We start from the raw sequence: 17,575 nt of genomic DNA, 5'->3' as shown, positions 1-17,575 counted from the left end.
TGTTAATCTATCTTAAACCACCGGAGCAGTTATATTTAAAAATATATATTTCAACCACAGTGCATTATTGCAATAATTGTAATGTGCCACAAATCTTAGTAATGCCCCATGCATTTTATGTTTTATTCAGAATTGAGTTCAGGAAACTTGGAGAAATAAAAAAAAAAAATGATTCATCAGTCCTTTTGTTCTGTTGGCCAGGGTCCCAGGATTCTCGAGCTGTGCCCAGCTGACAAGCTTTTGAAGATGGCACAATAACAGTCGAGTGATGCCTGACCATGACAGCGCAGCCCTCTTAAGCAGACAAACCAAGAGAAGAAGAGTTGACATTGGAGTGAAAAGGACTGTAGGGACAACATCTGTGGTTTTCACTAAAGGAAGAGCAACCTTATTCAGTGCCATGAATCCCCACGGTTCCGAGCAGGACGTTGAGTGTTCAGTGGTGCAGCATGCAGATGGGGAGAAGTCAAACGTGCTCCGCAAGCTGCTGAAGAGGGCAAACTCGTACGAAGATGCCATGATCCCTTTTCCTGGAGCAACCATCATTTCACAGCTGTTGAAAAATAACATTACCAAAAATGGTGGCACAGAGCCCAGCTTTCAAGGCAGTGGGCTCTCCAGCACAGGCTCAGAGATTCACCAGGAGGACGCCTGCAGTAACTCTTCGCGAGAAAGCCCCCAAGAGTGTCTTTCCCCATTCAGCAGGCCGACCATGAGCCAGTTTGATATCGAGCGTCTTGGTGATGAGCACCTGAGAGCCAAGCGGGCCAGAGTGGAGAACATAATCCGCGGTATGAGCCACTCTCCCAGCGTTGCTCTACGCGGAAATGAGAATGACAGAGAGGGGGCGCCACAGCCCCCCAGCCCCCGGGAGAGTTACCGGGAAAACAAGCGCAAGCAGAAGCTGCCCCAGCAGCAGCAACAGAGCTTCCAGCAGCTGGTTTCAGCCAGAAAGGAGCAGAAGCACGAGGAGCGCAGGCAGCTGAAACTACAGCTGGAGGACATGCAGAAGCAGCTGCGGCAGCTTCAGGAGAAGTTCTATCAAATCTACGACAGCACAGATTCGGAAAACGAAGAAGATGGTAACTTGTCTGAAGACAGCATGCACTCGGATGGCATGGACCACCAGGCCCAAGACTCGGTGGCTGACAGATCAGACAACGAAATGTCCGATTTGGACCCAGGGCATTTCATCGACCGTGCACGTGCCCTCATTAGGCAACATGCAATGATGACGGAAAAGCCTAAAAGAGACAGCCAGAGAGGGAAAGACCAAGGGCCAGCCTCCATGCACACGGAAGGCAAGCAGCTGGCTGAGACATTAAAACAGGAACTGAACACTGCCATGTCCCAGGTAGTGGACACAGTGGTTAAGGTCTTCTCAAAACCCGTTCCTCAGGTCTTTCCACCCCTCCAAATGCCTCAAGCCCGGTTTGCTGTCAATGGGGAGAACCCAAACTTCCACGCCGCCAACCAGCGGTTACAGTGCTTTGGCGATGTCATCATTCCTAACCCGCTAGACACTTTTACCAACATGCAGATGCCTAGCTCCAATGACCAGACAGAAGCACTGCCCCTGGTGGTTCGAAAGAACTCATCTGACCAATCATCCTCCACTCCCACCCCTGTAGGCCATCACCATCACCACCCTTCCCTGCATCCGTCTCCACTGTCAGCCACTGTGGGCTTTGGCTCTCCTTCTTTCCGCCACCCCTTCCCCCTTCCCCTCATGGGCTACCCATTTCAGAATCCTTTAGGCACCCCTTCAGGTTCCTATTCGGGGAAAGACAGAGTGTCTCCAGAATCCTTGGACTTGTCCAGGGAGGCCACTAGTCTACGGACCAAGATGTCATCCAATCACATGAACCATCATCGATCTTGCTCACCTTCATACCCAGGCAGCACAACTGAAGGCCTATCTTTGTCCCTCATAAAATCTGAGTGTGGAGACCTTCAGGACATGGCAGAGATTTCACCTTATTCAGGAAGTACAATATCCTTTTTTAAAAGAAAAAAATAGTGAAAATATGCTTTTGTGTTTGTGTTTATGTATATGTAGCTTGTTTAGTAAGCTATCAATTGATTACTAGAGAGGATTTCGGGGGTTATGGTTAGGATTCCTCAGTACTTCAGAGAGCACTGCAGGGCTTTATAACATGGAACTAGATTACCTGATGGAACGCTAATTGTTATCTTTATAGAACACTACAGGGTTGCAGCATAGAGATAAAGTAGTCTCTGGCTAAGATAACACCCCTCAGGAAGCAAGCAAAGTGTTCTTTTCGCCGGAGCTGACCACCAGACACAATATGAATCAATCAATAAATAAATATGTATTACTTGTCATGACGCACGTGCATCAACATATGAAATGAACAGAATAAGAGAAATGCAAAGGCAAGTGTACGTTAATAAACTATAATAATAAAGAAACAGACAAACTAACGTTAATACACTAACTGTCAAACTAAATTAACACAGCACCCCTACACATGTTAAAAAATGCAGCAGCAGCTCTATATTCATTATGAATACACGTACAGGATTCATAATGAAATATTTAAGACATGCACAAAATTATTTAACAGAATGGTGAAGCAACTCGCCAGAACGGGAAACACCAAATTGCTAGCCATTTATTTAGATGCCATTTTCTAGCGATGAGGTTCACTCGTGGAAATCAGAATACAACACAAGCCAGTGAACCAATCAGTGTGCCTAAGACACTCTCGTGATAACAGTTTTGAAAAGATTGCATAAACCATTTGAATTGAAGTTTGATGATGAGTTATCAGGTTACAAAACAATACTGTTTCAGTTGTGAACAAATCTCTAGAAGTGCCACAAAAGGTGTTCTTTTAAGCAAAGTTCCTGTTCCTTTAGGCAGAACATTTACAATGGGAAAATTGTTTCACCACAAGGTTGTTCTCTTGGCTGAAGTGTTCTTTTAGGAGGTGTTCCTATACGTGGAGACTACTGTACTTAGATTTAATTACAATCAAGTAATTGTCTTGTCCATTAACCCCTGGGTTCTCCCAATAGTCTTATAATGAAACTCGGTGCATCATTTCAACCTTTTAAATGTATGTTAAGTGTGATTGTGCTGTAAGAACTTGCTTCTGTTCCCATTACTTAAGCAAACACAAGAAGTTTTTCCCCACCTGCTGTTGCAGTTATAGTCTTCTGTTGTGTGGGAATAAACTCTGTTCATGCAGACACATAAAAAAAAAAAATCATTACAAACCAGATCTTTGGTAGAGATCCTTTTGAAAATGTATGCACTATTGTCCCTGTTCAAGAAATTAGAAGGTTAAAATGAATAAGAAATATAGTTTATGATTCAGTTTATTGAATTATTATTATTATTATTATTATTATTATTATTATTATTATTATTATTATTAGAGTAGCAGCAACTGTGGTAATAATATTCCTACATTATTATTATTTTAGGGCTATTTTTCAATCCATATCTTTTAGGTTAGTTTTAGGTCTTTTGAAACAAACAAACAAAAACGATTCCCTATTGCATATGTATGCCTGTGTGATAAAGCCCCACTTTTCCCAGAGGCTCGTCCCTTTTTTTTATCATATCACATTCTAAATGTAATAATTACAGTTTCTATTTATATTTTTACAAAGATTTGTTGACTACAGTCACTTACTTGCTGCACCACTTGCTGTTGCCTGGCAGCAGAGTATTTCCCTTTCCTTTCTTTGAAGCTGCTGTTAGCAGGTGTTTGCAGGTAGCTGTTTATCTTTCAAATGGTTTCTTAACCTTTAGAGTAAACTGTGTTTGAACCTGCTAATTTATTCAGTGCTTGTGATGTATTTGAATTCTAGAGACAAAGAATAATATATATTTTAATGAAGTGATATCTAAATAAGGCTGAGGATTGCTAAAGTAAATGAATTACTGAATCCAGTCTTTCAATGCATTGATTTTCTTTTTGTTGTTGTTTTTTAAGATGCCAGGAAGGTGCACATGCATCATGAGTTCAAATTAATATATTTAATCAAATATTAAGTTTTATTCAAATCCAAGAAGAAACAGACAGCCAATTGTTTTTGTCCATGAGAGTCATGATCTTCCTTGTCACATGGCCTCTTTGCATCTCAAGAAAAATAGCTTTGTTCTGTTCCCAAAACATTTGCATTCAGCATATCGAAGCACAAGCCATGGGTTTGTGCAGTTCTAAGACCTTTGTGCAGGTGAAGGCACTTTGCATTTACAATAGATTAGGATCTGAACTTTAAGAGACACACAAAATAATGTAAAGCCCCTTATTAAGAGAGATAGATAGTGGAGTAGTAAAATACAATATTCCCGCTATGAGCTTGTAGGATGTAAAATGCTATTAAAAATAAATAAATAAAATGTCCCTCTTTTGGTTTTGTAAAAACAAAAGTAGTCTCTCTATATAACTATAATCCTAAATGGAACAATAGTAATTAGAAATAGCATTACAGCAGTCCAGTAGCACACAGTACACTGCACTGGCTGATAACTGGACTGCCAGTAGTTGGCAGGTATTTGTAACCAAGAAATCCATTCAAGTGATTATTTGTGTTCCAAGCTCTCTGATTTATTCCACCACTTGGCTGGCTACCTTCATTATTAATTGCAGTGCATGTCTTTCCAAGACATGATCCTAATATCATTGCATTTAAAGCACAGGCAAACTTGCAGCCATGTCTCAGGTGATAACGGTGATCTGTAATGTGCCTTGTAAATATACAACACCCAGATTTGCAGGTTGTTTGAACACTGCTTTAGGTTCAGCTGCAGTGCAATATTCCTCTAATCTTTTATGTTCCTGAGCAGATGTCTTTCATTAATTTATGGATTTATCGTCTTTTTTTTTATTATTTATTTTTTTACACCTGGCAGCTGGTTCGAGTTTCAGCAGTTATTTTCTATTTTGCATGGCACCATAGAATTGAATGTCATCTGTCTTCACAAAGCTGTGGCTGAAAAAATTGAGACATATAAGCTACCAGGACATAGCTTGTTTGCTCCCTACTCCCACTCCCTCATTTTAACTCCTTAATATTTAGTTGTGCTAATTTTCTTTCCTGGCCTTGAATGGGGCTTAGCTTGTGTTCAGTGCAGCTGTATGTTTACCAAATCTATTCCATCATGAGTCATTGTGCGCGTGTAAATATCCTGGAAACAGCTAGTGCTTTCTTGGAAGAATAGTTGCCTTTCAGCACAAACACTTGAACAGGGAAATTAGTCAGTTGGTCTATTACTGTTTGTTTTTAAAGACTGATTATTAGTATTGTATTATTATTAACTCACCAATATGTTCACCTGGAGATTTGTAGTATGCACATCCCAAAAACTGTTTTGTTTTCCTATTGTAATATTGGCTTCCAGTGATGCTGAAAAGCAATATTGAGCTGCAAATGGTTGAATGATAAAGTATACTGTATGATGCATTTGGCCAAAGAGATATATCCAAGTTGACTTGTTTGCATAATTAAAAAAGAAAAAGAAATACCCAACAAAGGTCAGGTAAAAGAAAAAATCCTGCAGATTGGCATACTGAATGAGCATTGAGTTAAAGTAACTCTGGATTTGAGACTGTTTCATGCACACAATATAGTAGTTTCCCACCCTGTAAATAAGAACCATTGTCTCCTTTTAATTTTACAGTTTGTATTCTGATCTTTCTCAAAAACCAAAAAGAACTTCAGTTACTGAGAATTATGTATTTATTTATTTTTTTTACTTTTAAAGGTATTGGTATGAAACACTTTAATGTTGGGACTAATGGCACTATAATTAATTGGGGCATTTAATCCATGAAAGATGATCAGATTTGATTAAATGATAAATTAAATGTTACCAGTAAATACATCACTTTTATTAAACTCCTTAAATCAGTTTAAAAATAAAGGTATTTACTCAAATCACTGTCTCTGTCCTGGAAACTTCAAATATTTCTTTTACTAAACATTTTAGGATACCTAGAATGCAGATTGTTCCAGGCCACACGATCACCAGATCTACCAACAGGAGTCATGTTTCATTTCATTCTCACCCATTTTTTTGTCTGGGAAATAGAAAACAAGATTTACTGGTTCCATGTTTCTGTTTAATTGTTCCATTCGAAAATGCTGTTGTCTGAATTGATGAGAGTGGTTTAATATGCACTTTGGGTTCTGGGCAGGATTCCTAATTTCTTCTGTTCCAAAAAAGATAGATCATATAAATAGTATCCACTGACTTCTGATAAATTAGGTCAGTGTTAATCTTTTAAACAGATCAGGTTTATGACTTAATTGAGATGAAATAATGCAAAATATTTAAAAATCTGCAAAATAACATACTTTGAAATTAGCTTTACAGAATAATTAATGAAAAGGCTCATTTGGTTATTCAACATTTGTTTTTTTAGCATTGTCAGTTCTGTACCGTGATTTGCATAACAATTCGGAAAAAATTGCCCAAATCGTGCCCTTGTGTAAATGTATTTATTTATTTTAAGCATTTTCTAATTTGTGAATGAAAGTTTTGGCTCCTTCGGATGTCCTGTCTCAGTGAAAGCAGACGGCTTGCCTTACTTTCTTTCATTTGGTGCTGTTATTTCACTTATGCGTTATGACAGATGGCACTGGAGGAGAGTAATACTCTTTTAGTCTTCCCTATCAGTCTAATGGAGGTCATTGAGGGTTCTTTCAACTCTCCTCTCTTGGCACAAGAAGCATGTCAATCATGAGTTATCATCTATGCAATCATTAAGCTTCTGAAATACAAAGAGCCAGTTCAATCAAGTTGCTTCAGAGTTTGCTAACGTAGATAAGGTTTTTTTTTTCTTCAAGCAAGGATGTTGACCTAGAGAAATTAGTTAAACTTTTATTTCTGTTCTCCCTCCACTTAAATTGGATCTAAATGTATATTTCATAAACATTTGTGAAATAATAACAATCATCTAATCTTCAACTTTTACAGTACATGTGGGCTATAATAAAATGCATGTGAAAATGAACCATTTCTATTGCACACAGTATTATAAAATAGCAAGTAAACAGCACACAAACAGAGCTAGGAGATGAGCAGCATTTATAAACTTTTGTGAAGAACCCTCCTAATTGACCTTGTGGAGCCACATCGATTTTTCTCCACATGCATCTTCATTTCTGATAAATTATGAAGCCGTTAATTTGCAGAGGAAATGGCAGGACCAGTCTGCGGCACAGATGTGACCAATTCCATCCTAACTCGCAGTGCGCAAAAGAGTGCCAAGAAACTGTAGGATAATTGGGATGTCTAGATTGCTTCGGTTAGCCCCACTTTCTCCTGGGACTTGCTTCAGTAGCTTCTGTTTACAAATCTAGAGGGTAATGATGTTTCCAGATAAATAGGCCCCTTTATTTGGGTAAGTAGACATTTATTGATTAGCTAACCCACATTTATTGATCTAGTCACCCCAAAAGACCTTTTTATTGTTAGTAAAATATCCTTTGATATATCTTGACTTAGCACATCTTCTAAATGTAAGGTGTTACCTGTTTTCTTAGGTACTAAAATACTAATATGCTACAGCACATTTCTGTACTCTGTTACCTATTATACATGTTGTACCTTGCAATACCTCAACCTTACAATTGCAGCTACTGCTTGTATGTATAGGAGTATGTTAGGAGTATGTTAAATGATTATCTATATAAGCCATGTACACTACTTGCTATTGTATTACTCCTAGTCAAGTAGACTAGTTATTTTTAATATTCTCAAGTTTTGTTCCAGGTATTGGATTTACCTACTTCAAATGAATATTCATGTTAGCTTTGTTCATATGTTTGCTCATATGTTAGATGAGTTTGTGCATAATTAGCTTTGGGTTTAGGGGGCTGAGGGGGTGATATGTGTATTGAATTGTGCATATCTAAATATGGTTGGACACATTTTCCTTAATTAACCTATAGCAAATTCAGGAAGGACTTTCACCTAACCACTTAAAAAAGGCAAAGCTGATGTTCTTTTACACAAGATACCCAAGCTCCAACATGCTCAAGATGTTCTTCTCTGATGTGAAGGTAAGATTATCTTTTTTTGGTGCTGTTTAATGTGAAATAGTTGTTGTGTCTTCTTTCTTGGGATAGCGATGGAGGGACAATATATTTAAACAAATAATCAACTTTGAAATGGTCTTTTCTAACTTCAGTTCAAATTTTTAGTGTCAGCATAGACTTGAAAGAACAAATGATGAGAAAAGTGCTTCTATCTTCATTGTTTAGAGGTTTCTATGCTCGAATGCTTCTGACAACATATGCGTGCTTCAAGAGCTTTTGTTGTATAAAATCTTCGTACATTCAGCTGCTGCTTCGGAATTAAAAACAAAACAACAACAACAATGGTGATTATTGTCTCTTATTTACAACTTAATTTGTTGTTGATTTCAGTGTACACTGAGCATAAGGAGGATAAATAAAGTGACAGATTCAGGCCACATTATTCAAATGAGGATAGGAAGGCTGTCCCCTCACAGCTGCACTCTCCCTCTGCCTACCGAGTTACACAACCTCCTAACTTTGTCATTGGGGGCTACTGACCTGTCAGTAATTGCACACCATGTGGCTAACTGTACCGGTGTAAACTACTACTCAAGAAAACCATACTTCACAATTGATACTGCTGATTTCAATTTCCCCATAGTATTTTACCAATTTGTTCATTGTGTCTATTTACAATGTTTTGTTGTTTTCTTTCTATGGTCTTTTAATGTGTCATTTAGGGCCCTCTTGAAAAAATGTGTTTATCTATATTAAAAACAAAACAAAAAAATCACCAACAAAAAAAATAAGTTCCAGACTCTACAAGACCACCTCCCCCATGTGCAATGAATAATATATATTGAAATAAAAAAACCCTGACACAAGTGTATTGCGTTTTAAAGCATGACAGAGGTGTGGTTAAGATGAGATAATCCCACCCACAAGGCCTTACGCAGCTTTTTATATGAATGTGCAAATATGTTTCAATGTTATTAAAAGGAATTCTTAGGAATATCATTTTTCTAAGTTTGATAAATGGCATAATTGTGTGAGCTGCTAATACTGACCTGCCATTGCTTGTGTGGTGGAGAAATTCAGGCTGACACACTGAATGGAAGTTCGCATTCACTATTAACATGCATTGTGGTAGTTATAACGATATTCAACACAACATAGTACCAATGAGTTCTTGTAAAAAAGAAGAAAAAAATATAGATTGTTTCAAGGGTTTTTTTAACTAAGTTTTTCAATGTTTCTGCTTCCCTCATGTGGCCTTGTGAAGAAGGGATGCTGAAGTGTGCTGTTGAAATAAGTGTGGGGAGCACTCATTTTTTTCTTCACTAATTGCTTACCAAGAATCGTGCATCATATATGACTTTGCGAGATATACTTAGGATTTACTGTAACTGTTTTGCTAGGGGGGAGAGCTTAGGTCGGCCAGGGTGTCCTCGTCTCACCGCGCACTAGTGACCCCTGTAGTCTGGCCGGGCGCCTGCGGGCTTGCCTGTAAGCTGCCCAGGGCTGCGTTGTCCTCCGGCACTGTAGCTCTGAGGTGGCTGCATGGTGAGTCCGCGATATGAAAAAAAAAACGGGCGACTAATGGCACACACTTCGGAGGACAGCGTGTGTTCGTCTTCGCCCGTCAGCGCAGGGGTGGGAGCGATGAGCTGAGCTAAACAAAATAATTGGACACTACTAAATTGGGGAAAAAATAACAAAAAACTAATTGGCTACTACTACATTTTATTAAAAAATAATAAAAATAAAAAAGCAGCGGTCGGCTGATGGCACACGCTTCGGAGGACAGCATGTGTTCGTCTTCGCTACTCCCGAGTCAGCGCGAGGGTGGTAGCGGTGAGCTGAGCATAAAAATAATTGGATATTCTAAATTGGGGGAAAATACAAAAAGAATTGCCAACTACTAAATTTATTAAAAAAAACAATTAAAGGCCATTTATATTGAATTAATAAAACACAGGGTTATATAATTTTGCAACCGTGCAATATTGGTGTGAGGCCTAAGGTGCATGAACATTAATCAAAACTAGCTATAACTGCAGTAGGCATTTACCAAGCAGCATGTTTTTTTAAAGTTAAATAATGGGTATAATTAGAATGTGTGTATATATATATATATATATATATATATATATATATATATATATATATATATATATATATATATATATATATATATATATATACATATATATATATATATATATATATATATATATATATATATATATATATATATATATATATACACACACACACACAGTTGTAGTCAAAAGTTTACATACCCCAATGGAAAAGTATAATTTCTCGAAAACAAATAATTATAAGAAATCTTTTGTAGCAAAAGTTTTGCTTTTGTGGATGAGGAAAAAAAGTTACAAGAAATAGAGTCTACAGTTATTTATTTCCGAATTTTCTTTGCAAAACTCGTAAATGAAATTAATAGCTAGTTGAGGCACCTTTAGCAATAATAACCTCTTTTAAACTATTAGGATATTTGTCAATGAGCTTTTGGCATGATTCTTGAGTGATTTTTTTTTTTTTTTTTTTTTTTTTTTTACCATTCTTAAACCCAAAATTGTTCCAGTTCATTCAAATTCCGAGGACTTCTCTTGTGCACAGCCTTCTTCAACTCATACCAAAGATTTTCAATCAGATTTAGATCGGGACTTTGACTAGGCCATTCCAGAACTTTGATTTTATTCTTCTTTAACCATTTTGAAGTAGATTTTGATGTGTGCAATCAATCTCGGATTGTTATTAATTCTTCTACTTGTTCTTGGTGAAAGAACCTTCTTTCTTCCAGGCAAAGGGAGCATTATGACAGTACCGTGAGTCTTGATAATAGAAACAATAGTTGAAATTGGGATACTCAAATGCTTGGAAATCTTCTTGTATCGTTCTCCAGCTTTATGACAATAAATATTTTTCTGCCCAAGCTCTTCAGGTAGCTCTTTACTTTTTCCCATATTAACTTATTGGTAATGACAGCAATCATCCTTTGCCTAACCCTGTCATACTCGCTAAGAATGTTCACCTACAATCCAGCATTTTCTAGACTTTTCTAGAATTAGGTTCTGCATTATCGTATCGAAATTTCCAGCACCTTTTAGACAATAATATAATAGCATCAAAGGGTATGAATACTTTTGAATTAGCATTTTTGGAGTTTTGCAAAAAAATTGCTGAAATAAATAATTGTAGACATCTATTTCTTATAACTTCTTTTTTTCCTCATCCACAAATGCAAAACTTTTGCTACAAAAGATTTTTCCTGAAATTCTTTGTTTTCGTGAAATATCTAGGAATTATACATTTCCATTTGGGTATGTAAACTTTTGACTACAACTGTGTGTGTGTGTGTGTGTGTGTGTATTGTTACCCGGCCGCCACTCACGGTCGTTCGTTGCCCCTTTCAAAATGAACCCAGGACACAGAAATTGAGTTTTTGAGCGCTGACGCGCTATTTTTAATAAACAACAGAAAAAAAACACCGAGCTCCGTTTTAGAGTGCTGACTACACATGTCAGGAACCTTTTCTAATTCACAGGACAGCTGAGCTGTTTTACCTGTTAAAAATAAACACACAGTTTAACAATAAAACAAAAGGAACACACAGTTACCTTTCTTAGTACGATTGAGCACCTCTTCAATCGGGCTCCGTCACACAGCAGCCCTGAAGGGACTGGCTGTTTTCTTTAAATACCCTGCACCTGGCTCTAATTTGCAATAATAGCCAGGTGCAGGTAATAATTAATAGAATAATAAACAAAAACAATTACCACACGTTTTTAGGCAGGATGGATATTAACCCCCTCCCTGCTGTGTTACTATCTATCTATCTATCTATCTCTATCTATCTATCTATCTATCTATCTATCTAATCTATCTGTCTATCTATAATGAATCTGTGATTGCTTAAAACTTCATCATAGAAGGAAAAATAGATTGAATTATTGCCCTAACATCCTTACGCCACAGGTCAGTAGTCTCCATTTGTCATGTGATTGGTTTACATCGCTGTCAGTCCTGCCCGTTTTCAAAGGAACGCCTTTCTCCCCTGCACTCTTCACAAGAGAAAATGGCTGAACAGCGATTCTGTGAGTCAACAGAAAATTAATTACAAAACATACTACAAAAGAAAGATGCTCCAAACACTAAAATGGTGATTAAAACATCACTGCCACTTTTCTGACTTTCTGAAATTCAAACAAATTCAACTCGATGTAAACAGATATGACGGGCGGGATATAAACTGTATTATGCAGTAGTCGGCAAACCAGATGGAGACAGAGAAAAACTTTGATAACTATACGGTCTGAACTTCAAAAACATTTTCTGTTATTTATTTGTTATTTATTTATTTATGTATGCTGTATCGGCTGTATTCCCCAAAAATAAATAACCACTCGCTATTTTGTATTTTCTTACCAAAAACAATCATTTAGAAATTATCTCTAGTTTGTGTAGTTTTTATACTTGCTGTCTGTCCCGTCTCTGTTCCACTGGGGGTGCCTGGGGGTCGCTGTCAGTCATCACAGTGATCCGTTAGTACTGTAGTTTCACCCTGTTCTGACAGATCTCGTTGACTGAAGCAGTGCTAGAATGCTCTCATTTGCCAGCTACAGCACCTGTCATTCAAAGCACTTTGAAATTAGCAGGCTAAGGTGTAAGTAAGGTTTTGCTTTAGGTATACAGTGACAGTTACTAGTTTGATTTGAAAATGGGGCGCAAGGGAATAACACTCAATGAATATTGTGCACAATACCCTGACCGACTGCTGAAGTCTCTGCGGCAGGACGAAGTGGGCCCGTCTGCCTTGCCTCAGACTCTGAATAATAAGTGCAAGTTAGTTCTGTTCAACTATCTAATATTTTGTTCTATGCATATTATTTCTACTCGTAAATCTACGCTATAAAGGTCTGTGTAATACACTTTTATATGCTGCGTTTACTACAGCTTATTTGAGACAATTTTTAAATGTATAGCTCAGCTGTGACCAAATAGTATTTTTTAGAATGTTGGTAACCATGGTTTTGTTGCATGTTGAATATGATAAATGAGATGTTTTTCAATGGCATAAAAAGTCTTTTTTTTAAAGCGTAAAGGTCAATTTCACCCATTCTCTGCTCGAATTGAAAAATAAAGATCGAAAAAAACAGATTCTTTCTAAAATAAACGTCGATATTAATCGTCGATTTGGCAAAAAAATAAAAATCGAACAGTAGCAAGCCTAGCTATATTTAAACAAAATATAAAGTGATTATTTACTATCCAACCTTGCCTCACTTATTTTCTTGATTGATTCATATATTAAATATGTACTGCAGGCTCAGCCATAGTGGAAAATTAAATGCCCCTTGGGAAGACTGTTGTTACCGACAGGGTGCATTATAGCCCCCAGTCGGTAACAATGGTCTTCCCTCGGGTCAAGCATTTTCTACTATAGCCCTCCTCTCCAGTCTGTATTTTTTCTCTCTCCTCTCTTACTTTAAATGGCTAAAAATCAATTCTTACTTTTTTACCTTTAACAATTTTTGTCTTTCCTTAAATGTTTTATATTTGGATGCTTCTCAACAGATCAGTTGTCTTGACTATAAAAAATAAATGTAATATATAAATGTAAAATATAAATCTTCAGTAGTGGTGGAAAATAAACCTGTACAACTTCAGAGTAAGAACTTAATGTACAGATGTAGCAACATGTACAGTAAAGAACTAGTTACCTACACTATTGAATACTCAGTTGTCTCAACTATTAGGAATAAGCTGTAATATGTAATAGAAAATTATTTCCCGGACTTACTTCACAGAAAGTAGGTTAAAAATGAATGCATAAAGTAAAACATTTCTCTATCTTATCCTTCAACCTCATTTAAAACTTAAAACTGTTTGTTGAATTAATGTTCTTTGAGACTGGCAAATAGCTTTAATTCCTACAATTTGTATTTTGCCCAAAGCCTTGTGTGTGTGATGCTTACTGGCATGATGCCTCCCATTGCAGGAGTTCTTATTTAAACTGTGAGAGTAGACTAGATACTGGTGAGTTTACTTCTCATTCTGGCAGTTGGTAAAGTACAGTAGTATCATGTTACCTAGTTATTGACCCAAGAGAAAAAGGAGATGTAACTGCTGTTTGGAGTAGCGTGCTATATTGTAGTCTGCCTGAAGAACAGTCATTCACAGGCTTTTGAGCATTTCTGTGTTACGCAAATTATATTTCTCAGCCCTTCCACCCCTTTGAGTCAACTGCTGCCTGGCTAGATTAAGGTGTCAAATGGATTTGTTTTATGCATCTTTTGACTGTGCTCATTGAATATTTAGGAAGTTTCCTTTGCAAATATCAGGACGGAGGTATCCCATGGGAAGCATTAATCAAAGTCAGAGACTCTTCTGTTTTGGAAACACAGACCTTTTATTGTAGCAATTAGTTTTTGTAAAACACATTAGCAAAGCGCAGATGTCTTACTCTGGGGTTGTACAATAAACTGATCTGTTTCTTAATCTTTTATGATAGTACATACATTTTTAATAGAATCGCATGTAAACATCCTAAACAAAACAAAACAAAAAAAATCATATTTGTTTTGCCTGAGTTTGACATGCAAAACATCATGTTAGAGAGCATTATCATGTTTGTATTGACATTTTTTTTTTAATATCATTCATTACGCACTAGCTTTAAACAAATTGTTGTAGGTCACCCCTGCTCCATCAAGAGAAATCCATCTTGCTACCACATATTCAGAATAATTATTATTATTTTTCAGTATGACTTGGGGATGTTTGTTTGACAAGCAGATGACATGATCCTTAATTGCTGAGTTGTCATGTTCCAGTGACTGTGTTGTTTTGTCCACTGTGCATCTCTGGTATTTCGATTCTTCAGCAATACGCTTTAAAGCTCCCTTTATGCCCTTCTGCCAAACAATGTCATGCGGACTTACTTTTTTTGTATTCTCCATTATGTCATCCATGGGCCATTCTAGAAAAAAATACCCTCCCTTTTTTTCTCCTGCCCTTGTTCATGTGAGACAATGTCTTGTAACAATGCAAGAGCCTAATCTCCATGTCAAAGCAATGTTCATTCCCTAGTGCACAGCCTCCTATCATTTTGTAATGTTTTGTTTCTTATTCTAAAAGAATTAAAAAGGAACAGTAAGCTGTCATGGGGGCCTGTGGTCCTTATCTCAGTGTCTGGAAATTTGGACAGTGTATTTTGCTGCTGAGATAAAACGGAAAGAACTCCAAGTTCAGCAGATCGTAATGGGTTTAAATTCTATTGAAATCGGCAACCAGAAGATCAGATAACGGGGGTCTTTCAGTTGTCTTTTTTTAATCAGGTTCCCCGCAAGGCTGAATACAGACAGAGCAGACACACAGAGTGAATATATAATTCTTGGATAGGTTAAGTACATGTTTGAACTCTTGCAGGCAGAAGCGGTTTGATGATGACTTAATCATTTTTCTGGTCAATTATCTGTAAGAACTCTTGCAACTGCACAGCAATTATGATGCGGGCTGGCCTTTTGGGAGAAGCACCAGCCCTCCCAGCTTCTGTTTCCTTGTTACTTTTCCTTGTTAGATTCCCTGCCATGAATTTTCATTCACTTCATTATCTTAAATTTGCAAGCATTGAAACAACTTTCTACACGGTAATTATCACCAAGCCACCCCTCCCCCTCTCTCTCCACATACACTTTAGCTGTCATCTTGACAGAGGTCTGCATATTCTCATGGCCAGTGCTTGATAAGTGCTTGCTGTTTTGTTTTGTTTTTTTAATTATTATTAATGCACACCTTTCTTTTTTGGGAGGGGGGGGGGGGGGTGATGATTAATACCACAATGACAAAGAGGGACCAGCTAATAGAAAAACTCTTGGATTTATTGTTTTTAACTTGGCTAAGTGCAACTCAGCTGTCTGGTGAAAGCACACAATACTTTTTTTGCAGAAGGCTGCAGCACATGCTGCTATCACAGAGATCATCCTGCAGGGTCAAAGAGCATGAAGCTGCCGCGCCTGTGCATGCAAACCTGAGATTTAACTCCACAATGAATGCAGTGCCCAAACAGTCCAGAGCTCTGACAAAGAAAACCAAAATGATTTATTTGAGAATCCATTTTCTTATTTAGAAGCCAAATAGCTATAAGCATCCAGCTACTGATAATTCTGTATTTCTTTGAAAAAATTTGACTTTTTTCTAAATTATTTAAAGGGCTTTCATAAAGTGAAAATAAAGCTTGTTGTTGTGTTTTTTTTTGTTGGTTTTTTTTTTACTAGAACAGGAGCAGCTTTTTAATCTATACTTTAAGTATTTAATCAAGTGTAAGAGTTAACTGAAGAGAAGCAAAAGGGGTCATAGCACAGCTTTGTGACCCTGAGTTCAGCAGCATACAGTATACTCTATATACACCTCTGTTGTCACATTATTCTTGCTATGCAGAAATGGAAAACATTTCTTACAGACATAAAGATAAATCTATATGGGTGCAACTATGGAAGAGCCCAGAGAAACCAGTTTTAGGCTTCCATGTGAGTGGTTCTTTGTATATTATCAGTTATAAAACTGTGCTAATATAGTGATTCTTTTAAAACAGTTCAACAGATGCATCACTTCTCAGCTCATCAAGTGGTTCAGCAACTTTCGAGAGTTCTACTACATTCAGATGGAGAAGTTTGCACGGCAAGCGATCAATGATGGTGTCACAGGCACAGAGGAACTGAATGTCACGCGGGACTGTGAGCTGTACAGGGCCCTCAACATGCACTACAACAAGGCAAATGACTTTGAGGTAGGACTTTGTCTGGTTTGTAATGTAGAAGGAATTTGCCTAGTGGCAGAAAATAAATACATATTGTTATACAATGGTACTAAGATCCAGTCACCTAAATATTGTATTTCTAGTGTCAATTTCAATGACTTGCAAGTGACGGATTAAGTAAAACCTCGCAAAATGTGTTTATTCTTCTTTACAATTCCTGTTGTGTTTTTTTTTAAATAGATCAATATATTCTTACCTTTAAGCTTCAGTTTAGCAGGCATGCTTGTATATGCAAGATAAAACAAATGATGCAAAATAGTTGTAAGGCAAAACACTGTATTACAAGCAGTTGCCTTTTTTAAGTGCACTTTCCACTACTGGCTGAGGTCTGCAAGTTTCTGTTGTAATATTTAGAAATCATTAAAATATTGTACTGGTCAGATAAACTCCCAGTTTGCTAGCAAATTAGTACCAGCTATTTAAAATGAAGTATCTAATTATGTGTTTATTTTCCATAGCATTGGTGACAATATTAATTTAACCAGATTTCTGGTCTATTTCTCAAATTGATGTCCAGTGACCACCTGTGGGAAAATCCTAGGTGATCCCTGAAACATCCCCAAAATCATGCATCTACCACACTCTGATCCATTAATCTGCTAGTAAACACAGCATATCAACAAACACAATCTGTGACTCCTAACATCATCCTAGTTGCTATTTATCTACCTGAATATCTCAATATTTTTAATTGCTAATATGCAACAATGTGCTTCCCTTTACAATTAC

The 17,575-nt window shown here is 37.1% G+C and overlaps 1 protein-coding gene across 1 annotated transcript; it reads left to right on the top strand.

Moving 5' to 3' along the window:
- The first annotated feature begins 165 nt into the window (after positions 1-165).
- LOC131696787 (prospero homeobox protein 1-like) lies at positions 166-16,978 on the top strand. Its single transcript, XM_059019565.1, has 3 exons — positions 166-1,995; positions 7,941-8,046; positions 16,622-16,978. Exons 1-3 carry the CDS (start codon positions 269-271, stop codon positions 16,961-16,963), a joined length of 2,175 nt encoding a protein of 724 aa, XP_058875548.1. The 5' UTR covers positions 166-268; the 3' UTR covers positions 16,964-16,978.
- The last annotated feature ends 597 nt before the right edge of the window (positions 16,979-17,575 follow it).

This window comes from Acipenser ruthenus, unplaced genomic scaffold (genome assembly GCF_902713425.1).
Source record: "Acipenser ruthenus unplaced genomic scaffold, fAciRut3.2 maternal haplotype, whole genome shotgun sequence".
In the NCBI taxonomy this organism is placed as follows: domain Eukaryota; kingdom Metazoa; phylum Chordata; class Actinopteri; order Acipenseriformes; family Acipenseridae; genus Acipenser; species Acipenser ruthenus.
Note: the sequence above shows the minus strand (reverse complement) of the source record. Positions and strands in the feature narration are given on the sequence as shown.

Bases quoted from the DNA above. Each gene is read 5' to 3' on its own strand.
- LOC131696787 (XM_059019565.1), top strand. From the start codon at position 269: ATGCCTGACCATGACAGCGCAGCCCTCTTAAGCAGACAAACCAAGAGA. The intron at 1,996-7,940 runs ATCCTTTTTTAA...CCTATAGCAAAT, and splicing joins CCTTATTCAGGAAGTACAAT to TCAGGAAGGACTTTCACCTA. The intron at 8,047-16,621 runs GTAAGATTATCT...CTTTTAAAACAG, and splicing joins TGTTCTTCTCTGATGTGAAG to TTCAACAGATGCATCACTTC.